At 40.0% G+C, this 25,587-nt stretch overlaps 1 protein-coding gene across 8 annotated transcripts in view; it reads right to left on the bottom strand.

The window, feature by feature from the left end:
• Positions 1 to 2,284: 2,284 nt before the first annotated feature.
• LOC127475231 (protein FAM169B-like) overlaps positions 2,285 to 25,587 on the bottom strand; it is a 41,687-nt gene continuing 18,384 nt past the window's right edge. For 7 of the 8 annotated variants that reach the window (XM_051796808.1, XM_051796810.1, XM_051796809.1 and 4 more), the window contains 7 exons: positions 22,880 to 22,979; positions 17,148 to 17,233; positions 15,405 to 15,579; positions 9,162 to 9,344; positions 7,098 to 7,226; positions 3,690 to 3,766; positions 2,285 to 2,669 (listed from right to left, as the gene is read on the bottom strand). In XM_051796808.1, coding sequence (XP_051652768.1) covers positions 2,448 to 2,669; positions 3,690 to 3,766; positions 7,098 to 7,226; positions 9,162 to 9,344; positions 15,405 to 15,579; positions 17,148 to 17,233; positions 22,880 to 22,979 — 972 coding nt within the window. In that variant the 3' untranslated portion in view covers positions 2,285 to 2,447. The remainder of the gene's footprint in view (positions 2,670 to 3,689; positions 3,767 to 7,097; positions 7,227 to 9,161; positions 9,345 to 15,404; positions 15,580 to 17,147; positions 17,234 to 22,879; positions 22,980 to 25,587) is intronic. The other variant, XM_051796815.1, reaches the window with a different exon arrangement.

Raw genomic sequence — 25,587 nt, forward strand, 5'->3', positions numbered from 1 at the left:
TCTTAAGATTCCTGTGATCTGAGAAGAGCTTCAGACTGCTAAAAAGAGTTGCAAGTCCAGGCTTCTGAATTAATCAGATACCTTACAGCACTAATAGAACAACAAAAAAAAAAGAGAAACAAAATCAATATTCAGACTAATTGTTCTCTAAGTCAGCATTTCTGAACTAACATGGAGCAAGCCTGTGCCATCCTGAAACCTGTAAGAAACCTGTAGCCCAGGAGTTTAGTACAGTTAAGTAGGACCTCAGAATTCCTGGCTCTAATAAGTCACAAGTTTTGATTAGAAGGATGATGTGATCACTTTGATTAGAGAGCATCGAGCACTGCCAACACCACCTCAGCAAATGCACCTTTGGTCACTTCTCTAAGAGGCCCAGCTGCCACCATGTGAATTTTTGATGAAAAGGAGACACTTAGGAAACTAAAACCTAAACAAACTCAGGAAAGACAATTCACACACAGAGGAAAGCAGCAACTTTTCTGCAAGAAGGCCCAGTAAAGTGGTGCTAATGCAGGCTGTGGATCACTGGTTAACAGGTGAAACATAAATTCAGTTGGAGGATTTTGAAAAATTGATTTTTTTCCCTCTAAATCAAAGTATCTCCAGATATAGAATGAATTGAATCTCATTAGTTGTCTGCCCATTCCACACACAGTACCTTATCCATCTCCTTTACTCTAATATAAATTCATATAGCATTTCCTGGGGCCTTCTTAGATAAAATTTTGTAGAAAGACTTAATTCAGGTTAAATTTCTTAAGGTTCCTCACTTGCTGTAACAACCCCAGCTTACCCTACCCTGACATTACAATATAATGTGCAAACTAGACATGAGGCCAGGCTCCTGCAATACCAGAATCAGCTTTCAGGAGTAGAGATATAATGATTTTCTATCATACTTAGGCACAACTGGTATTGCAAGTCTTCACAAATATCTCTTTTTTTTTTTTCTTAAAAAAAAGTTTGTATTTAATCATACATTGAGTAAGAATGCTGCACAGGAGGACATGGAGTTTGTGGCAGTCTTCATAGCACACTCTTGGTGACTTTTCAACAATCTGAAGACTGACTATAAAGTTAGTCCTAAATGCACTTTCTTTGAGACAAGAGAACCATAGCAACGTGATTAAGGCTGGCACACGATCCAGTGTTTTAATTCTCTTGGTAAAAACTTGTTCCAATTATAGCTTTTTTTTTTTCTTTTAAGAGATACCTAGGAAGGTCTGATTTCTATGTGTCTCAGGCACATGGTTTACAGAGCAGCTCAAGGGGGGAGGAGTTACTTGGATACAGGAATAAATGCTACGTTAAATCACGACCTTAAACCAAAACAGGGTGACAGGGCTATGAGTGAGCAATTCTGCTGTACAGGGGGGAAAATACACATCCCCACAGTGTACCTACAATGCCTGCCTACAGAACTGTCGCCCTGGAAATGCTGGATTAGTATCTGGAAAGAAATAGCTACCTTTCCTTGTTCCAAAGCATTGACTTAAGAATTACAGTTTGCTGGATCTCTTCAGGTTCATCAGGCCCCTACTGCTGTTCAGCACTGAAGTATCTCTCTGCAAAGCCTTCTCTGCCACTGGACTAAAGATCTGATCCTTACAATTTTCACCTGTAATCATTAATAAAACATTCAAGCTTTAGAAAGTCCTCACTAAAAAAAAAAAAAATAAAATATTCTAACATAACCAGCTTGTGGTAAAAGAACAAAATTTCTTTACCAAGCCACAACATGAGCAATCCAGGGAAATATGTTATATTTCCGAGTTCATTAAATGCAAAACATTAGCAAAGAGCCTACATGGAATAAAACATGCAATGTGGAATCTACACCAAGTCCTACACCCTGAACTTACACATAGCATTGTAACAGTGCCTGAACTGAAAGGCAGTTTAATGCCTGTAGCTCTGTTCACCCTCCTCTGCACCAAACTTTTCCTGCATGAATGGCCTTTGTGTGCCATCCTGTCCACCACAGGGTTTAAGGCAGATTTTTCTGCTAGAAAAGCTCAAATGAAAGCAATTCAAGATCAATTGTTCACTCTGAAAGGAAGGTTACAACTGTCATTCTGATACCAACATGTGTTGTGGTATCTCTCTTCCATAATGCAGGATGTGGTTTCCATAGAAATGTCTTCTTACATCAGTACCTACAAGCCTTCCAATTATTCCCTTTTGGACACCTCATGAAATCCAATAAAATCTTTTCAGAGCAGGGAAATAACTAGGCTCAGCTACTACTTAATTACTTGGTGAGAAGAAAAAGGAAAGGACATTGAGTAAACAAAAGCTTTATTTAAAACAAAACATAAAACGGAGAGCACGTGTTGCAAAAAAATTACATCTTACCTGAAGAAATTTCTGCAGTGTCACAAATTAAGAACAGTCAATTACAATTTTTAAGACTATACTGAATTTGCTGATTTCTGAAACAGCAATTATGGTGTAGTTCTAAATTGTTTGGTGGCCTTGTCTCCAACCAAGTCCCCGGGGCTTGCTCTTTTCCTGAGTCCTTTGTGTTGCCGAGTATTGCCTGCACCTTTTTCCAAGTCCTCTTCTTCAGGACCTTGTGGGTTTAGAGTCCCTGCTGCTGCTGTGTCATCTTTTTTCTCTGTGGCATCTCCTGCCCCTCTCCCAGCACCAGGAAAGCATTCAACACCCTGAAATTAGAGCCGACACAGAAGGAACACCAAATAATACACAAACAAGATAAACAGCAACTTGATCCCAATATAAAATCCTTCTGTCTGCCATGAACATGCAAGGAAAGGAACTCAGCTGCACTGTTTGTATGGAACAGCTTCACTCCTGCTGCTCTGCCTGCCTTCCCAGAAGTGTCAGCATAAAGAAAACTGGGAGCACAGGGAGCCTTGATCTGGCTGGGTGGGCTCTGGAGCCATGACCACAGCCCATCACACAAGAACGTGCACCACGGGGGCCAGAGCTGCCACAGCTCCCTCAGGAGACACATGCCTGAGGAAAACAAACTGATTTAATTGTGTGGCAACCAAAATGTGCTGAGGAAACAAGCCCTACAGCTCTTTGTTTTGCTTCCACTCATCTCTCCTTTCTCTTTATTACTTGAAAAAGCTTCGTTACTGTGATTTGTTTTCTCAGATACATGTACCCCTTCCTGGGCTGAGGCTTCATTCAAACCTCACACCTTGGTTTAGGCCTTGGTCCTGCAAAAGCTAAGCACAATCAGATCTACAGCTCAGTAGTGGGATAAAATAATTAGGACCATAAAGAGTTTGGCCTACTCGTTCTAAAGGTGCCACAACTCAAGCCCCTGCACAGGAAGAACCACAAGGAAGTTCAGAAAGCCAGTCCATAAACAGACCTTGTACTTCTCTGAATTTCAGCTTGGTTACAGATCCCTTATTTCAGTAAGGATGAAACTAAAACATGTAGTGAAAACTCTGCTGCAGTCTTTAGCCTCTCAAACTATTACAGCTATATAACTTAGCTACAGGTATCAATTACATGCATGTATATATATATATATATATATATAATATGTAGCTGGGATTACCTACACAGACTTATGTAGTTAGGAGTAGTAAAAAACACCCACAGGTAGCTGTGACAGTCTTTCATATTTAAACCTCACTATTTAACTAAAAAAGGAAAAGGCCACCAATGAAAAACAAAACCATAAAATAGCAAATTAGTCACTGTACCTTATTCATCTGGTCCACATCTGATTGCCTGGGTTTACTGGCTGGAGTATTCTCCATATGAGAGCCCACTGCTGTCTCTGGAGAAATGGGGTGAATATTTTGCCACAGAAAGAGATTTAAAAGGAAAAATCATTAGCAGACTTCCATGGCTATTTCCATTTAAAAAACACACCAGAAAAAGCCACCTGAATGCTACCTTCAACCCCTCCTGCACTGTTTCTGTAAATTAAACAAAACAGGGTGTTACATGTCACTATCACAAAAGACTAAGGTGAACAACTGTACTAGAAACAAAATATCTCTGAGTCTTGAAAGTTCTACTAAATAGATAATCCATTTATCTCTTACACATGGAAGACTCATATCCATCCCTCCCTCCCTTTCAGCAAATGCAGGTACTTTGACCAATTCAGATAAAGGATTATAAACAATCACTTGAAACTGATTTTAATTCTTCTCAGTCTGCTTACTTTTGCACAAGTTTCACACTTACATGCTTTATGCATATTACTAAAGTACTTCAGAGCAGCTCAGCTCACTGCCTGATAGATTTAGCAACCACAACCAAACCCTGTGAAATGATTTCTGTTGCTCCAATCAGCCCCAGAAGAGAAATGTCACCATGTTCCTGTTACTGAGACTATTTGCTGTAATTAAATCTCTGCTTTTTTCAAACAATAAGAATTAATTCAGAATGAATAATTGCAGCTATGTGTGACAACACGTTCAAAAGTTTTATTTTTATTGATGCACGTTTGCAGACAGAAGTATGTGTGTGTACATGGACCTATGTATCTGGGCACATCCAAACAGAAGTATCAGCTGCAGTAAACAGAATGCTGCAGTTGGTATGAACTGCCACTAGATGCAGCCACAGAACCTTGCAAAATTTAAAATTCTGACCTCAGGGTTACAGAAACCTGTTTTGGAATATCTATGACCATAGAATTCTTACAAGAATGTTAATGGTATTCAATCCTGAGTACTGGTGCGGAAAAAAAAATATAATATGAGCAAAATATTCAATTTTTCTTCTCAGTAATTTTGTTCCAAAACACAGCATTGCAAATGTCAACAGGAATCTAAGAAATCAGAGCAGAATAAGACTTGTCTATTTTCACAGTTGTTGCCATAGATCCAGATTGGAGCTGACAATATTGAATTACATTGTGTTTTGCTTTCTGCAGAACAGAACAAGTACGAATGAAGCCCTTGTTCCCAAGCAAGCCCCTAAAGATAGAATCATGGAATCATAGAATAGTTTGGATTGCAAGGGACCTTTAAAGTTCATCTAATCCAGCCCAGCAACGAGCAGGGACACCTTCAACAAGACCAGGTTGCTCCAAGCCCCATCCAACCTGGCCTCGAACACTCCCAGGGATGGGGCAGCCACAGCTTCTCTGGGCAACCTGTGTCTGTGCCTCAACACCCTCTTTGTAAAAATTTTCTTCAATATATTTAGCCTAAATATATCCTCTTTTAGTTTAAAATCATCATCCTTTGTCCTACTGCAACAGGTCCATGTGATCTGGACGACTGTACACTTATGGAACACATAAACATGGAACTCCAGGGGTTCCATTCACATCATTTTCCCCTCTGTGTCCCTACACCACAACTCTGGAAACACAAGCTTCTCTTCATGGGCATGGGAAGCACACACTGGGTCAGATGATTAGGAATAAAGGATTGATGCAGGAATGAAGCAGGAATAAAGGATTCCTGCACTCAGAAGATGTTTCTGCTTTATCTACCACTAACAGATAGCAAAAAGCCTTAGACAACTCTCTTGCTATCTCCTCCCTGGCTATTAGACAGAATAAGGCTGCCTTTAGGACAAAGCAAAAGCAGGAAAACTCTCCCCTAGTTTCAGCAGGTGTTATCTGCTCTCTACCCTCCCTTGGTATTTCCCTGGGTGCAAAATATGCACAGTACTGGGATAATACAAGCATGAGAAGCAGACTGCATATGTAAAACAGATATAACAAATGTAACACACGCTTTCAAATCCTACTTTTATAGTGGGTTGATTTTCCACTGAAGATGGATGAAATAAAGCCTTTTACAATTAGTGTAAAGAGTGATGCCCGGTGAGCTGTGCACCAGAGTGGAGGACATAGATTAAAAAGCAGATTTTTATTATATATTTTAATGCCAAACTCACTTGCTTCTGCTCCCTTCCACTATAAAGATCATATTGCAATTTGCAATCCTTATAAATAAATATAAGCACACAAAGACACCATGTCATTTACGTGCAGCCTCACATGTCTTTTTTACTCACAGCCACTCCAGTGGAATGATATTCACCCACGTTTTGGGTCGTTTCTCTTTGTCTGTTTGTTTGTTTTTGTAGAAGATGGCAAAAAGAAGAAAGAAAAAAGAAAAGTATACTCGCCTCCAGGATCCGCTGGGTTTTGATCTGATCACAGTTCTCTTCAATTGCCATTAATAAACTTCACTTAGCAAGAGGGATTAAAGGAAAGAGCAACCCCAGGTTTTGGTGATTTAAAGCATGAGGAACACAGATATACTGGCTTCAGAGGAACCCAGCCTAGGGCTAAAGTCTGACTTAACTCTCCTGTGGGTGCTGCAGCCAAGATGAAACGCAGTGTCTCAGCGGAAGGTCCCCGAGCCAACACGAAGCAGGATGGATGTGGGAAGGCATGGGAGCAATTTGCTCTGGAGCCCTCCTTGCTGCACTTCCAGAAAGAGACAGTGTGTGCCCTTCTTTTGGAATCCAGTGCTTACCACAGCTTGTGTGCATGCAGCAGAGGGGCCTGTCTGGAGCCTCCAGCCAGCTGAACAGATTATACCAATGAGATCCACATAGGAACTGTCAAAAAGTTTCCCTACTCTGTTGCTATCTTTTGTGAAGTAGGCAGAAAATTCTCCCAGCACGAAGGATTTACCCTGTAGGAGAGTACTTGGAATCTTCCAAAAGCCATAATGAAAATGTTTGTGTTCCCATCCAAGAATGGTATTGGCAGCAGTTGAAGGTAATTAAATATACTGCCCATTGGTCATACAAATTTCTTTTTTGCAACAATTTCAGAGAAACAAACCCCTGTCTATAACCCAGACACCGTGTTGTGCAACAGGAATTTTTGGGGCTAACTTCTACCCTGCTCTGAGTGCACTGCAATGGGAGTTACAGCCACTTCATGCCAAGACTGTGCTTTGTTCAGTATCTCTCAGATGCTCTGTGGTTCCATTTCATTACCTCATAATTTCTAAGAATTATCCTGTTTAATGTGAAAGGATGAGGGAGCTGGACTGCACACTCAGTAGTTTCTCCAACAGAGACACCACCTTTCCATGATCACCACCCAACCCTTGATTACATGTCTTATCTTTACAGAACTGTAACTACCATGGCCAAGTTCACGACTGCTTGTTTTAACTCACTTCCTGAAGGGAATAACTCCATCTGAATTTTTAACCAGATATTCACTCGTTGGCTCCAATCTCCCGGTGCTTCTACCTCCCACAGTCGCTTCTGCTCCTCGGGATAAACCTGCAGGAATTTCTGGCAAACTGAATAGGAGAAACCAAGGGGTAAAAGTATGAATGAGTGCAAAGTACAGGGGAAGAGGAAGAGTATTCTATCCCAGAAATTCTCTCGGACCGATTTTCATTAGTTCCTTTGGAAATCTTTTCTCATTTCCTCCTCTGTGTTTTAGTTGGGGTTTTAGTAAAAGTCTATGTGGAATGGCCTGAACAGGCAGGAGTGAATCCTGTCCCTCTGCTTCAGTCTAGATTATCTCCTTCTGAGTGCAGAAAGACAGGACTTGAAATCATGTACATTGATGAGCACCGGTCATCAATATAATTTGGGTAAACAATCAAAGTTAGGTTTGCTTCAGTTATCAAACTGAAATATGTGGCTTTTCCTTAAGATGTCTGCAGCATCTGCACATGTCCTGCTGTAGGAAAAACAGTTCCAAAAGTTCAAAGGGGATTTTTAAATTTTCCTCAACCATCATCTCATCACTTCCATCAACTGCACTAAGACAGCAATCTATAAACAACAAAATTATTGTCACACTCTGTCCACTGTAGTTCCCCATAATACAAATGGGTAGTTGATCTTCAGTATTCAGTTGAGTTTAACAATGGGATGGCAAAACAAGACCCTAATGTATGTAAACATTTGCCTTACAGTAATGAGCAGCTTGTGGGCATTAATTTTATCCAAGGATATCCCAACTAAATTAATCATTCCAATAAAAGCTACTGAAAGTAACATATATACCAAAATACAGGTATCTGCTAAATGGCTTTTTACTTCCTTTTAGGTTTCTACAGCACCTTAAATACCAAGCTGGTGAAAACTGTCCAATTTCAGAGATCTTAGTGCAGAGATTTAGAGTAAAAGGTTGCATTCACTTATCCAAGTATGACAATGTGGTTCCAATGAAACTAAAAACAGACAGTGACTTCAATATGCTCAAAAATTAACTTACAATATTGGTATTTTTATAAAAGAAAACCTAATCAAAACATGATGCAAGTCAGATTTATTCCCTATTAGCTCTAAACTTGAGACGAAAGCTCGTGTTAACAAATAAAAAATGCAGCTTTCTCATCCACAGTGCCTAAAGCTCTGACATCTGCCATAGGAAAAATGGATATTACTGAGAGAAGAGAAGGAATGTCAATACTATCCCTTCCTGAATTTAGAAGTAGAAGTACCTGCTGAAGTACATTTGTATACTTTCAATGGTACATGATAACCAAGAGAAAAAACAGATAGAGCCAAAATGTTGTTGATACTTGTTAGGAAATGGCTGTAAAGTTGTAAGTCAATCAAAGCATCTCCCCAAAAATTTAGTAAAGACCACAGAAAGCAACTTCAGTAAAGAAATATTTTTCTAAATAAAAGTTTTATAAATAATGTGAGCACAGATACTTTCCATGAATTGTGCTAGCAAAAGCAGAACTTTGACCTAAACACAGAGAAGATATGTAACTACTTTGTGATCTTTTAAAAGTGACAAATGTTCAAAGACAGTCAATACAACACAAGTACTGATGTGACTGGATGACTGAGCAGAGCCTGGGTATTTGGCTTATTAAATGTAATTTCTTACAAATGCAGGATCTACTAGAGCATTATGTGCACAGTGTGGGCTTGACATCTTATGATTCTTTTCCCTCTGGTGTCAAATAAAATGTGTAAGTCCCTGTCTAGGGCAATGACATAGTTCTAAGAGAGTGAGATAAGAACACAAAATGTCAAACAGGCAGTATGAATTTTATGCTTCTCATTGTCTTACATAAATATTGGCCTACCTTTCTACAGGAAATTCCAGATGTCTCTGGAAAAGTAACCAGTTGCACACTAACAACAGCTCGGTTCAGACAAGGGCACTGAACTCTTACACAGTGAAGACAATCTTACCCAGACCATACTGAAAATTATACATTATACATGACCCTTACCTAACGTGTCCACATCAAACCATTTACCTTGATACATGGCAGCAGAAATAGGGCAGCTGATCCCCAAGGCATCCTCAGCCAGGAAAGACTGACAGAAATCATGCAGCATTTTCATCCCTAGGCCACCTCTTCTGCACTTTCTCCGGACAAATATAGTATCCAAGACTGGCAGCAAGTAACACTGACTGGTTGTACCATCACACAGGCTCCCTGAAAGCAGAAAGGTAAAAAACCACGAATTTGGTAACAAAACTGGTAACTGCTGTGTGATTCTAGCCACAGATATTGCCCTGATACCCCTCCACAGGCTGGGAGGATGATCCCAACAGAACTGCATTTGCACAGACAGTAAAACACTTTCCAAGAGGAAGATTTGTGCCCTCAAACGGAGAGGACCTGCCTAACATTGGCTGACAGGTCTCACCAGAGTACTTTCCAGACTCTGGTTCTTCAGAATCAGACCATCCAGGTACACAGGAAAGCTCACTGTAAAGATACAACTGAGCTACAGCCAAAGAGATATCAATATCCTGAATGCAATGTCAGTATACTCCTTTAGCTTTTGGTTATTTTGGTAAATCATCCCACAAACTCTTTTTATGAAATACACTGAACACACAACAGAGCATGAACTAAATGCTCAGAAGGTCCATCCTGCCTAATGCAGCTGGACAGAGAAGAAGCCTTCCAGAGAAAATTCCCAATCCTTTTTAAGCTAATCATTCCTACAAGAAAGGCTCCCTTGGTCTCTGTGCAGAATACCGTAAAAACAGAACCTTCAACTACTTTGTAGCATAAACACTCAATCCTGAACTGAATGACCAACATCAGTTCACCAACTACCTACATATAGGATAAAGTCAGTATAGAAACATCTCACTCATTTATTTTCATTTTTAGAAAATATTTATGAAAATTTTATGATGCTTCTATCTGGATACACATCAGTTCTACTCACCAGGCCTGAATTTGATTATTTTATTTTCTAGGATGCCAATTCAGCACAGAATACATGATTATATTTAATTCTAGACACTGATTTGTCAAGGTTGTAGCTGTTCATTAAGCAACAATGCACATCTGAGCCATACAAAAAGAGTATGTAGCTACATAACCACCCATTCACATCCAGGCTTTGTTCACTCCTGCTTAATCAAAGTGCATGCTTAACTTCAAACACATGTTTCAGCACATTGTTGGAAAAGGCTGGTTTGTGGTGGTGTTTATAACCTTCCAATATTTGTAACACATGATGGGTAGTTACGCTTTTTCTTCGTGAGCCAAAAAATTGAGTATATCCCCGGTCCCATTGTTAGCTGCCAACCCAACAGAGATGTTGGATCCCAGCAGAGTTGCACCATACGTTCTAAGAAAGGCATAAACTTTTCCTCGTGAACTCTTTAAGGATTCCTACACGTTGCAAGTGTCCTTATAAGTTTATTATTATCTCATATAATCTGTCTCCTATAAATCCTGCCGAGACTGCTGTGCAGCAATCCCAGGAGCCGCGTGATTTATGTCTGTGCTCCTAATTTTGTGTTGAGAAGATGACAAAAACTTGTCATGTCTAAAGGCACTGTAAATAAAAGAAACCATGAAGCCATTCCTCACCTTGTCCCTGGGAAACATATTAGGAGAGTCATAGCCCACAGGCATTTGAAATAAAATAAACAAACAAACCAACCTTTGGAACAAAGGCCACTTTGTCCCCAGTTCCCATCCAATGGACAGAGGTTACTGTAAGGTGATGGTGGCCCGGAGGTGACCACTGGGCTCTCACACATCTGGTTGAGAGGTTTGTTTCTTTGTTGGAACACACAAACAAACACAGTTTTGAGGTGAGGCAGGAGACAGGGGAAACAAGGGCACTGCTGATGGAGATGGAAGCATTCGTGCAGCCTGCCCTCTGAAAGCCTTTGATCTCTTTGGTCAGGTCACGAGTGCCAAATGACCAACTCCGGAGCCAGCGAAATGGCAAACAGATATTACATGGGCAGGGAAGCAGACAGCCATCAGCATTCCCAAAGAGCCACAAACCAGAAAAAAACCAGCAATCTGGTCCCCACATCCAACAGACCCAAACAAAACAAGGTTGTGCACACTGACTGTTTCCCTGCTGAACAAGTTGGCTTGGCACACACATGTTTGGACAGGCCCCGAGCAGGCCGGGTGCTTGTGCAAAGGGTGGGGAATATTCCTGCAGAGTAGAACCCAAGGTCAGCCCATTGTGTGAGTTTGTATGTGAGAAGGGGAACAAAGGTTCTGGCTTCAATAAAATTAAATGAATTCATGTCTTGACTGGTACGTAGTCATTTCATTTTTATTACAGCCAGAACCTCCAATCTGCCTCAGAAATGCACATTAAAAATATTATTGCTAGCAAACAGAGGGAGACAAAAGCAATTATCCAACAAGATTCCAGCTAATTCTCTGTCAGGTTAACTTCAATTCTGCTTCATTTTTTTTCTAAAAGAAATGTATGTAATCAGTGAAAAATAAAATCCTGTTATCTTTTTAAAAATCTACTTCTAGAGAAAGCACCTGAGCCACCAAAGTATCAAAAGAAATCTGCAAAGGCTCGTATGAAGAAAGGTGTGAAATGGATTTTTGCCTGGGGAGCCACTTCCAAAGACCATCTCTAAGGCTCTGGGGCAGGGAAAAGCAGAGATTGAGGCAGGGTTGCTTTGCTGCCGACTCTATGTCAGCTTAAAAGTTTTTGCAGTCAGGTTTTCCCAAACTGTGCCTTGTGGAGCATCTCTAAAGAATGAATGAGAAGCCAAGAATGCATTTACTCCTGATTCAAGTGCATGTTTTACAGTCTTCTCAGAGGACTCAATTTGGTTAAGGCTGGTTTGATTCACATCACAGGGAACACCATCCTTCTCCACACTTTTACTGCTAAGGTTTGTCAGGAGGGAAGGGACAAGCTTTGACAACCTGACTCCTTTGCTTGATCCACAGCTGGGCAGCTCCTGTGTGTTAAAGAAACAGTAATATATTTAACAGTAGGGGAAAAAGGATGTACATAAAAAAGGAATTTTGTTCTGTTTTGCTCTTAAAGGGACTAAGACATTCCTGGCTCATTGCACCCTCCAACTTCCTCAGTGATTTATTTGTACCATGAATATTCTACATTCTCCTGGCATTTATGTGAAAGTGGTATAAAAGTCCACTTTCAGTAATTGCTAGTCCTCAGTAAATAAAAAAAGAAAAACTTCCAGGGAATTACATGGTCTCACTGCACAAAAGCAGTGTCAGTAACCGTGGCAATTAATCCTACATCACTACAAAAAACACATTCTTTTGGGGTTTTCACACAGATTTAGAGTATGAAGTAAATACTGTAAACACGAGATCTGAAAACACGAGAATCTATAGGAAGGCTTTCTGCAAAATATTTCAATTTTCATGTTGGTGTCTGCAGAGAAAGGTACAGGAGCAGGGAACTGTCATTTCCTGTTGTACCTTTAAGTAGTTACATTTAGTGAGGTCTAACTCCTCAGCTGTCTGAAATGGAGGCTGCTGACATAGATAAAACTGGAGACATTTATCTTGGCACGTGACAAAGTGTCTTATCAGCCTCATTAGTGGCTTAGTACATCTCATCAATCTTTATATACCCAGTGGTAAATGCTGCATGCCTGTCATTGGACAGGAATAGGCACATACCAGAGAGGGTAAGTTGATGATCTGTGTAGTCATGAATAAATTTTGCTTTAATAAAGGTGTCTAATGCTCAGGAAAAGTGATAGCCTTGAAGAATGAGTCTTCTGTTATTCTACACAACAGGTGCAGGATGGCCAGTGCCAGTAGGTGCCAAACTGTCTCAAAACCTTGACTTGCACTTACTGCATCTCTGAGCAAGACGGGTGCTCAAGACCATCTGTCCCTCCTTAGCTGGACTATTAAAAAAGAGACCCAGTTAAGGATGTTCATAAGATGGATGAGAGCAGGGCACTGGAGCAAAATTACCAAGTTCACTTTGTACAGGCCACCTAGGAACTGGCAAATGGAAATGACTTTACAATAGTGCCAAGACAGTTAATTGGAATCACTGAAGTCCATTGAAAATTTAGTTTGCATAACGGCACATTAAATCTGTCGTAAAGATAGAACAGACTCTCCTCCTTGGTCACCATTTCTATGATTCACCCAGAAGACTTATGTTTCAAACAGCCAGGCTCCACAGAGCAGTTCTGCCTTATTTGGCTCCACTGAAGCATGTTTTTGTCATGCTGTAGATAATGGAAAATTCACAGATGAGAAATACAGTTGAAGATGACATCAGTATGAGAGTCTCAATTACTAAGAACGTAAACCCACAAAGAATGGCCAGGTAATTGCAAAGCATAAGAATAAAGGGAATCAGAATCACATGGTGGGCACAGCGGTAAATAATTTCTTCCTAGGATCAGAAGCTGTAAGAGAGGCCCAGCACAATAAAAAGTCCTGTAGTTAAACCCACCCCTGCTAAATGTTCTGACCAGGACAGTAAAAACAAAAAGAAATTACACTGTGATTAAAAAAAAAAAATTTAAAAAAAAAACAACAAACATTTAAAACCAATCATGTGAAATACAACTTCTAAGTGAAGACATTTATCTTAGTCTCTTTTGGGCCTAATAAATCCAGGGCTCTTCTAAAAAGTCAAGAGAATGGGATCAGCCAGAGCATGGTTGGTATGAAACTGAAATCACAGAACTTCAGAAGAGGAATTATTTTCTAAATGCGTACATCAAATTGCAAAAAGCAGCAAAAACAATCAGTTTCAAGCTTCCCGAAAAGGCTCTGGCAAAAGACTGCAGTAATTTGTGACACAAGCCAAAAACTAACAAATATAGCTGCCCAGAGAAAAAAAACACTGGCAAGAAAAGGCAGATGCTGACAAAGCTGGACTTGAAGGATTTGTATTTTATGTGGACCTGATTTAAAACCAAACTGTGACTCTCAACTTACTCAGAAACAGTTTCAACTTGGCTAATACTCCACCCATAACAGACTACTGTGCACATTTATTTTACTGAAGTATGAATCATTACAGCCTATACAAGTGTTTCTTTCCAAAAGCTTTGCTCAGGAATATTTATTGACTTAAAGGAAAATGTACTATGGCAATGAAGTGTTTGCCATTACAAACCAGTTCATCAGCATGACCACAGATACAGCCAAGGCTCCTTTATCATGGGCTGAGCTCTGATTCATCACTGATGGTACAGCAGCACTGTACAGCCATGGTGCTGTACAAGCCATACCTTTCTGTCAATAAGGATTTCTCCATCCCAAGGCAGCTGAAGAGCAGAACATCTTATTGCTGCTGGCCTTTGGGACCTAGAAGAGAAGATACCTTCACGCTGGTAACCATCTCTCTGGATTCCTCTGGAATCCAAAGCAAACCATCTCTGTGCAGCTCTGAAGCTGTTTCTTATTCTCCCATTTTGGATGGATGGCTACTGAGCACTGACTTGGACAACACATTTTACTTCCAAAGATTCCACCTTCTCTGGATTTAAGCTGCTGGTATCAAGATGAATCAAACACACACTGGTAACCAGCTCCTACATGGGGGCACACACTCAACTGCATATCTGGAGTTATTCTAATGAAGCCTCTTCCACTCCAGCCTCGTTAACAGCAATGTACCTGCACCAATAGAAACCCTCTGTTTAATAAAACACCTTCACTAAAGCTCATCAAGTATCATTAACGAACTAAAATTTTGTTTCTTTTCTATGCTAGTTCATCAATCACAAAATTAATTAATCACCATCCTTTAAACTGGGAGTACAACTGGACAAAGCATTCTAGGACTGATCTAGTGCACACACCTTCCTCTACACAATCCAGCCACTGCTCCTTACACATCCAAGGAGCCTTCCACTTCTTTCCACCACCCACTCTCAATACACTGTTTTTCCACAGATCGTTCTTTCCAGGATGCAGCCCTCCATTCTGTGGATAGGCCCTACATTCTTTGTTCCTAGATGTATGACCTTCTATTTGGCTGCATTAAAGCCCATTTTATTGGGATAAGCCACTGCCTCGGATTGCTCAGCACAAGTGAGGAGAGGCTTTGGAACCATCGTGTTTAAATGAAAGTCACATGGATGGCTTCCAAATTCTGGGAGGGTTTGTTCCCCAGATTAATTCTGAGAGAGATTTCATATAAAAATGTAAATGAGAGCCAGGATTATTTATACTGAAAGATAAACAAAAGGATTACATTTGGAGCTATTAGGAACCTATGGAAATGTGTCTCTGAAATGACCTTACCTTTCATCTTGACCGAGTAAAAGGCAACAGCCTCGCCGTTCCTCCAGAGTATCTTGGCACACTCGGTGGCAGAGTGAGGTAGAAAGAATGCATCATTAGCTGAACTCCCTTCCAGCATTCCAAAAATAATGTAGTTCAGAACAAAGAGGACAATCCTTTCTGCAAATGTCTGGACCTTAGAGAACAAACAAAAACAGACCAAAGAAAAATGAGGCAGAGAACAGTATTTTGCATCTCATAAAAAAGGTTTCAAAATCAAAAGAGGCTGGGAAGGAGGAGGTCAGGAAACATGTACACTTAATTTGGGGAAAATACCTCATGAATTGGTTCAGCTGGAATAACAAAAACAGTTTTTCCCAGTGTTTCACCCTCTATCCAGAGGGCATAGAATAATTTAGTAACTATTTATTTATAAGGTTTGACATATCTCCTGTTGTCACAGAGAGGAATTCTAAAGCAGCAGGAGTAACTTGACTGTAGTCACAGCAAACCAGTCACAGATTTGGAACTGGGATCAAGGCAATCTAATCCTATCCAAAAGTGGAATAAAGATAGGATTCACTGTGTTGGCCTGGTCACCTCTCCCCATTACCTGTCTTGCCACAGCATCAAAGAGCTTTAGTGGGCCACGTAGACACTAAACAAAACAGAAGATGAATAGTCTGTCCCAAATATCATATAATCCAGCTGTAACACGAACAATTAGTCTGTGCTGTGTTTCCTCCAAGACAACCAACAGGACAGGGAGATGAAGAATATAAAGGAACAAGATCACATTGGCCATCAAGGTAAAAACTGGTGCCAAGAAGCTTCACATGAATGCTGAAAAAGAAAATGAGAGTTCTCCCAAATAATGACAATTTACCTCTTAGCAATGAGTTAGAAGGGGCAAGGTTTCTATTTTCAGATACTATTTTCATTCTCTGTTGATACAGCAGATGCTTAAAGCTTCAAGGCCTGTGTTTGTGCTCCAAGTTCTATCTTGCAAGGATTTGGATCCCAAAATCCCTCCAGTTCAGTTACCCATAAAAAGCCGATTTAATTCTGTGAGTAATTAAACTCTATGTGTGACAGATATTAGGGAAAGATGATCAAGAAATGGAATCATTCAGGACCAAAGATACAGAGGGTTGGGTATGAAACAAAACTGACTTAATAACCTCATGGCAACACAAAGCTCACATGCAGTAGGTATCTGACTTTCAGCTGAAAACAGGCTACCCAAATCCTTCGAATTATGAAAAAGTAGCTCTATCCTCTTATAATAATTTATTTGGAAAAAGAATTATTGATACAGAAACTATTAAATAACAACCATTTCATAAAATGTATCAACGTTATCCAAGGAAAAAAAAATCCTAACTAGCTAGATAAGACATTGCTCCAAAGGGTAGTAACACCTCCCACCAGACAGTCAGTCAAGCAACAATAACATGTGAAATTATTGCTAATGCAGTAATTCACTTTATCTAATTATTCCTTTAGTAGGCAGTGAGAGTAAACTAAAAAAAACAGAAGAAAATAAATCCCACAGGTGACTCACAAACTGCATGCAGAAAATTGTTTGGAGAGGGTTAAAGGTGCATGTCACTGTAATGGAGACATGAAGTACCTGGTGAGCCACAGAGCCCAGATCCCACAGGTCCTACAGCAGGAGTTGTAGGAGGCCAGAGACAATTACATAAGATTGTTCTGGCTGGGAAGTTCCAGGGCAAAGGCAACTGTTTAAAACAGCATCCTCACCAAAAGGAGCCCATCTCTAGCAGGATCAGCCGTCTTCACCACCTCTTCAACAGGCCACCAACGCCGGCCCAAATAAACTGCCAAGACTACAACAAGAAAAAAACAGGGGAACACGTTACCTGCAAATACAAAGTAGGTTCTGAACCTTTCCACCAGCAGCCTCAGATCTACTCCTCCTTCCAGCTGACTCCAGTTTGATCTGCTGTGAGACAGCAGAACAATTGTATTTCAGTTTCTCCTCCACATCCCTTGCTCCCAGTTTTCAGTACCACACAAAGCATGAAGGGAAGGTAATTTTTCTCAGGAATTGATGTGACTTCAGCGTGACAATGTGCGTGCCACATGAACAAAGCACTTCCTGCATAATAATAAGTTCAGTAGCAGAGTAGGTTTGAGTGGCATTTGGGACAGAGGAGCTACCTGGCTAAAGGTTACTGTTTTGAAGGTTCTTTCAGACCTTCCCCTGCCCACACACATATACTTGCATATATTTGAGTGCCCACATTTGCACTCATGCAAGTCAAACACAAAAGTTCTCATATCTGTTTTATCAAACAGCTCTCTATGTGACTGAATTTCTCTCTCTCTGTACCTCTGGAGTACAGACTCCTAAATCACAGACAGATATTCACAGAGTTTCAAAATGCATACAGAGAGGTTTCTATCAACAAAGGACAGACAAATACACACATAAATAAGATACACTTTGCCCTGAAGCAAAAGTGTATGATCAACCTACGTAAGTCAAGTCCTCACGTAGCTGCCATGCAAAACTTGCACCCCACTTCTTCTCATCCTTCCTCAATTTTTCACATATGCAGGAACAAGTACTTAAACCCTACTCCTACATGTTCATCTACAGAATTTGTTGCCTGCCAATAGATTTACCAGAAAAATACTGAAGCAGCAACAGCGACACTGAAATTGCTCCCAAGCCTTGTTAAGAAAGAAAAGTTTTGACACGGGGTCATTTCAAAGGACAGAGAAAAGATTTTAAGGGTTTAGATGAGGTTTTAGAATAAACACAGAAGTCTCATCATTTATGACCACAAACACGTCAAAGAAAATATTTCAGCAAGAAGAACGTTTATTGTCTGCACAGTGGTGACATTCACCTCACGAAAGCACATGGCCACAGTTTCAGGATTGCTCAAGAACACCAGTATCTTTACTATGATCAAATCAGGCAGCTAGCATGCCCATTTTTAGATAAAAAGATAATATATAATACAGGAAGTATGTGGCCAAGAAGAGCACAGGGCTCACACCTCTTGAGTCCTAAGAGAGCTCCATCAACTGGTTCTCTAACCCACCCAACAAGGGACAAACACAAGAAAGTTCAAACCCATCTATGAGTTAGAGGCAAATTCACACACAAGGAAGTGAAGTGACTTTGAGGACAGGGTTCATCATTTACCTGTTTTAGCCCCAGGTTATACAAATGTCACCAATGCACACAGGTTGGTTTCCTTTTTTTGCTTCAGTCTCTATTGCTCCCACTGGCTTTAAGGCTTAGCTAACTTATATTCCAAATAAATTATTAAAGCATGTGCCAGAAAGCATCACACTTTGTGCACTGGGTTAACAAGGAAGGAGCACTGCACGCAAGGGCAGATGCCTGTTTATAGCACCAGATTCAATTCATTAAATATTATGCACTTACTTGCATGGGAGTTTCATACCCTTTGTGTGATGGATTCAATCTGTTCCCTCAAACCCTTCCCTCTGCTTTCAAATGCAGCAGCCACTGCTCCATTACACATCCATGAAACATGCAGCTACAAAGGGAGCTGAGTCACACAAAGGGGACATTACAGGCCAAATGCTGACTTTAATGAGAGCTGCACAGAGGTTTGGCACACAGCTCAGACATACAAGGCACACAGTAAAGGTCAGAGAAGTTTAAAAAGGCTTTGAGGAAAATAGGAAGATGCATAACCATGTTGGAAGGAGTTACTTTTATAGAACATTTACTGTGCTATTCAATAATTTAAATGTATGGAAGGGAACACTAGTTGACATAGCAACTGTCACATCACATTACTTGAGCAACCTTATCTATATGGATGCCTTCCTTGAAGGAAAAACATTTCTCCAGATTTCACACAAACATATGTACTTCGCTTTTTGTTATCATTTTTCAAGTCAACATCTGGTCTGCAGTTAAATCCATCCATGCTTCCCCATACTCTCATTTTCATTTTATAATCAACTTGGAGGAGCACTATTTCAAATGCGAACATGATTTGTGAGACCACATGTTCCTTCTCTTTTCCCAGTCCTGCTGTTCTTTCCAAGACATTGGGTTACATTCACCTGATCATGAGAGATTGAGTTGTTGCCAACACACATCACCTGAACCCCGTGAATCACCATGTACATGATTACAATGACCTTGCAACTGTAAGACTCGATGTGTTTGATCTTGCACTTGCAAGACCAGGTGAAGTGGATCAAGTCCAAAGCATTTCAGGTCACAATTAATGGAGTTTATACATGCTCAGGTGGGTGGTTTGCCCTGTAAGCCCCAGCTTGCTAAACCTCAGTACTTTCATCACTTGCAGTCAGACAAACATACTCAGTGTTGCAAGATGCACACGATTCCACAGCACAGGGGTATTTGGAACCCAGTACTGAGCTGAATTAGGCACTGAGAATAATGCAATTGTGATTATGAAATGTCTCCTTTAGCTAGGCAAACATGGATCCCTTCCCAACTCAGGCCTGGATTATATTTTTACTTCCAAATGTTCCCACACTGGTGTGCAACTATTTGAATGAAATGTGCACATCAGGACTCTACAGAGAGAGTAAAGAAATAAAAATAAAGCAACATCCAGCTTGGTCCTCCTTTTTCCCCTGCCTTTTCTGAACTGCTGAAACACATCCCTCAGTCTCAAACTAAATAAAGGCAACGATATATAGGAGAGATGTAATTTTGAGTTTAATAAATATAGAATTTACCACTTCTTTATCTTAGATAAAGTCATCTTTACCTTAATTCTGACAGTATTTCAAATTGATGGCACACTTACAGAAGTTGGTTTTGCCAGATTTCCACATTGGAAGGAGGATGGTAAATCACCCCAACAAGCAGTTCCATAAAACCAGGCCTAGGTGAGCTCTGATACTGGAGATCCTATATCAAACCGTGTTCTGCAGCTGGGTCCTGTCTTTAAAATGCAATAAGAGCATTTTCCTCTCTTTCCTAAGAGTTTTGTCTAAATAAATATGCTAAAGCTTGGGAGGCAGGCAGATGCTGCAGGAATGGCAGCCACTCAAGTACCTCAGATTATCTTTCCTGCAACCAGCTACGTCGCCTTCTATAATTCAAGTTTTACTCAGTGATTTGTGGCAAATGTCTTGTGATAAATGTTCCAAGGCATCTAACAGTTATTGTGAATTATTATATACAGCACACAGAAAATGCCACAATAAGGTATGTTTATTTAGTGTTATAAAGATGTTAATCACCCATGTTATGCTCTGTAGGCTCTTACAATACAATTTACATTCTCATAAAAATTTCTATACAGATATACTAACAGAACACAGCACTCAGCCCATCAAAAATAAATTAAAAATGCTTCCAACCAAGACCAAGTCCTATGGAAAAGCTGCCATACCCATTTTCTCTTTGAAATATGCAGATCATTTCAGACCACAAGCTACACATCAACTTCTGGACAACCCATGTGATCAAGATCATCAGATATAAAGCTCAGTGGTGGAATACACCCCTCTTTAACCCATGTTCAAGAATTAAATGCCATCAAACTGAAACACCGTACGTAGGGACAACCAGGAAATCTGCTTCTAGAAGCACCCCTGCTATGAAAGAAAACTAAAATGCAGAGGCAGTGGACAGGTAGAGAAAGAGAAGAGATCAACATACACACACACCTCAGCAGGCTTTAGAGAACTCACGGAAATAGATTAAAAATCATCTAACAAAAACAAAAATCACATGGAATTTGATGTGTGTAGGAAGGCTGGCCACATGTTTACAGCACATAAAATCCAGAAAAAAAGAACTTCCAGTAAAATCCTTTAAATCATACTTTTAGAAGGAAATATTAAAAGCCAAGTGATGTAGGCCTTATTTAAATAATTAGACCTTACTGAACTCTCTGTTTCTGTGACTATGGGCTGGTAACTTAAGCTGAAGTTTTGCAAGGTGGTCACAGCAGTCAGTCAGGCTGTTGTTTATAATATAATAAGGTGTTTATTCTGCCAGGTTTAAGCTTTTAATGAGGACAGCTATCATGTAATTTAGGCTCCAACATAGACTTGTTTGACTTGTTCCTGTGAGAAATCATTTTCCTTCTGTGCATGTATCTCATTAATACTTGTTGTTCCTAATACTATGAGATCATTTAACTGAAGAGCTGTGCTAAATGCACTTTCACCTGCATTTATTTAATAATTCTTTATTTTTGCCTTGTAGTTACAGATACCAATTCCTCTTGTGCAGCCTGAACTAACTCACTGCTGTTTTCAACTACATTCCTTTGAATATGAGTCAGGAGGTGTGAACAACTGCACTCAGAGCAAGTCTGGCCTCCAGTGTAGACACTTCTCTCCTTTATCACACCAGTGCCTGTATGTCTCTTCAGGAAAATATTAATGGAATATATAAATTAATGGCAGGAAAGGAAGTCAACATCAACAGCTTTAGAGGGACCAGAAAGTCTTTTGACTACATTTGTAACTTGGGAAGGTCTCCTACCTTCAACTGTGTGAATCATAACCCATTAGCAAATGTCCAATTGGAATCGTATGTAGGAGCTGGGAAACTGCAGAGTTCACCTCCAACCACAGATGATTTTAATCTGCTTTTTGTTCTTCTGAAGAAATTTCCTGGTTATGGGGTTTGGACTGAACAATGAACACTTACTTAGAGTAACAGAACCTGTTCTGGGAGTGCAAGATCGTTACCTGACACACTTCAGAACTGAACAAGAGCACCAAACTTTGTGCCTTGCCTTTGTTCTATTATTAAGAATACTGGCTAGTAAGGCCTTTCAGGCATAATTTATGGCTTATCCTTTAAAAAGAAAGTATACTTTTAAAGACAGATGTCATTAGTTTGCTGCCACATTTGGAAGCCGAAAGTTTAAGAAGCTTCATGTGTTCTGCATTTCCTAAGCGACACAACAGGTCAATGCAAAGGTTCATGTCTCCATTGTAGATGTTCCAAAAATTCCACAGCCCACTGCTCCACAACAGCTCCAACACTCCTCATCTAATCTATGCACCAGTAGATACTCTTCACACACCAGTACTGCAAATAAAAGGCAATTAAACCTAGGACTGAAGACAGTATCATAAATAAAAAAAAATATACAAATAAGAATGAGTAAGAAGCAATACAATTTCATAGCTGTATTTTATTGCTTAAGGAATTCAGAATTCTATCCAAACTGTAATGTACATCATCCTGAATTAGAAAAATATTACCCCAATCGAATAAAGTCAGAAAGAGTAACAGATTTTTCCAAGGTGATTTTTCAGCTACCAGCAGAGAATTTATGCACAGAATTTAAAAGCTCTGATTGTCAATTTTTCCTTCTAATCAGCAGCTCATCGTCACAAATCCTTGACAGGTAAACTGAATCCACTTCACATTCAAAACAAAACCCAGAATATTTAAATATATAAACAAACAGATCATCTTAAAAGTAAAGAAAGTACAACTACTCAAATTTCAAAATATTTTGACCAATTCTAACCTGTCTCTTTATCCTTTGGATCAGTTAACAGCAACAGTTTGCAAGTAGGATTATTTCGGTAGAGGGGGACAAAACACACACAGGAATCTTCAAGTTTAACCTAAAAAACAAACAAGCCCTGTAGCTGTTTGTACTGCAAAGCTCACCAGAAGTATTTCATGTATCAGATGCACTTACGATATGTTTTATTGACATGCAGGGTATAAACTCAGCTCAACACCCTCTCAATCCTCAACTTCAAGGCACTGAAACATATATAATACTCTAATATTATCCATAAGTAATGTTAATTTAAAAGAAATCAAGCTACTGAAGCTTAGCAAAGCCCTTAATGCTGACTTGCTGTGGTTAGTCCATAACCTGGCTTTGAACAGCTACACGCAGACAAATGGTGTTATGAAAGTCCAGACACATCAAATGAAAACAAATACAACTTGCACTTCTTACAGCATCCTCCAGCTGAGCACTTGTGGTGTTTTGCAAACAATGAATTAAGCCTCGGGGTACAGGGAGTATCAAAGCATTAGGGCAGTGCCTGGGCAGTTTATCTGCGAGGCACAGGGAGGGTGGATAATTGGCACAAGGTAGTTAAGTTGAAGGCAAAGCTAAAATCAAAATGCAGCTCTCAAGCTTTTGGTCTTAGACTACATGATGTGACACATAAACACAAAATTACTGTGCTCAAACAGCTCTACATGCATAGAAATGACGATTTCCATATGAATATTGCAAATGCTGTCATGTAAGTTTAGGTACAGGCAAAGAGTGTGCATGACTTAGCACAGTATGTACTGTACTTTCCAAAATCTGGTCCATTGTGTATGTGTGGGTGTGCCTCTCTCTCTAATTGCACCCATTTGTCAGTTTGCTATGAAACTCAAATCATTCATGTGATACATTTAATATTTCTTGGTGCACGGAAAGAGTATGAATATGGATTATTCAGGATAACAACTTTAAATTGAAACCACTGTTTGCTGGTTTATGGGTGCCAGAATCTTGGAATCATCTCTGCAAACACTGGACTCTGGGAAAAAAAAACCTGTAAACTGCTTGAAAACTGTATTCATGAGCTTGCCTAAATCTCAGTATGTTCTGGGGATTCAGTCACTCTTTGCACGCTTCAAACATAACAGCATCAATGTCACTATGGCACCTGGGAGCATTACCATAATTAAAAGGCCAGGACTACTTCCAATGCTGTTATTTTGTTTGATAAGGTAATGTGCACTTTCACAGGTGTTAACAACACCAGCAGGAGCCAAGCATAGCTCTGTGTGTGGCTGCTGCCAACATGCTCCCATCCTGACTTGCAACAATCCTGGCTATTTGTGTCCTGAATGCCTGACCAAGCCATACCTAAAAGGAGTTCTGTGACCCGAGCAAGGGGGACTGACAGCCACTTAACTCCTGCTAAATAATTATTCACACTTGCCAGTCCTGCCACTTGAAACCTGCTTTAATTCAGATGCAGAGGGTGGGAAAAAAAAGCTTGATAATGCAGTATTCAAACATCAAAATCCTCATCCTCCAGATTGCAGGTATATAACAGAGATTGTCAGCTGGGATGTTCACTGGGAATGGAAGCTTCACCTTATTACATTTAATTCATTTTTAATTACAAAATATCAACATTCTTTGAGCTATTTATTATAGAGTATAAGAAAAAAAGACAATACAGCAAGAACATTAGGATCACTTGTGCCCTTGACTAGCTGTCTGACTGCAGATTAGATTAGACTTGAATTAAATGAATGCAAAGAGAAATGTGTTGCTATGAGACTCAAATCAGTCATGTGATATATTTAAGGGTTGGTGACAAGCCACAAAAGCAAAGACAGTTGTGAATCAAAAGCCATAAGTCCACCTTTAACTGCTCTCCCCGTGTGTAGCCACTGCAGGAACACACACACAGCACTGTCGGGATTTTAACTTCCCCTCCCGTCCAATGGAGCAGCAAATGAGCTTCCAAAAGTACAACCAGGCACGAAAGGCCGAGGTAAGGACACAGAAACCCTAAACTGGGGGATCTTTGCATTTTCAGGTCTATTTGTATTTAACCCTACAAGGTCCACTAGAGGGCATTAAAAGAGTATTTAAACCCAGTTACATTCCCAGTTCAAAGCCGAAGCTAAACCCACCTGGAGCAGCATTTTTCTGGAAACTACTACATATCCTATTCCTAAACTGCAGAAAACCCACACTATTGCAAACATTTATTTCACCTAATCCAATTTCTGCTTTTACAGTACAATAACAGGTAGCCCAACACACCTTTTATGATCTAGAATGAAAGGCTTCATAGGTTGACTGAAGTAAATATTTTCAATAGGCCTGTTCAGTCACCTGCATCCCCCCAGGTGGCTTAGGAATGGACCCTAAAGCATTGACCCCTATAGGATTTATGCTGATCAGAATTCATTGAGGAGAAACCATAGCCAAAATTATCAATATAAGTATTGGAAAGAATGGAAACAATGGGCTGTGTCACAATACCTGTGTAAACTGCACAGCAGAGGCAGAATACAGAGCTGCACCACAGCATAAATCTCGACCAACTTACTTTTGATCCAGTCCTGTAAGGAGGCAGATCAAGATGCAAAGTTCACCTAAGTACTCCAAACCCTCTTCCAGACATGCAGTTGAAGCTCATCTCTCATTTACAGCATGCAAACTATGAAATAATGCAGGATTTGATGATTTTAAGA

Source organism: Manacus candei, unplaced genomic scaffold (assembly GCF_025592945.1).
Source record: "Manacus candei isolate 608988 ecotype Guabito, Panama unplaced genomic scaffold, ASM2559294v1 h1tg000046l, whole genome shotgun sequence".
Classification (NCBI taxonomy): Eukaryota; Metazoa; Chordata; class Aves; order Passeriformes; family Pipridae; genus Manacus; species Manacus candei.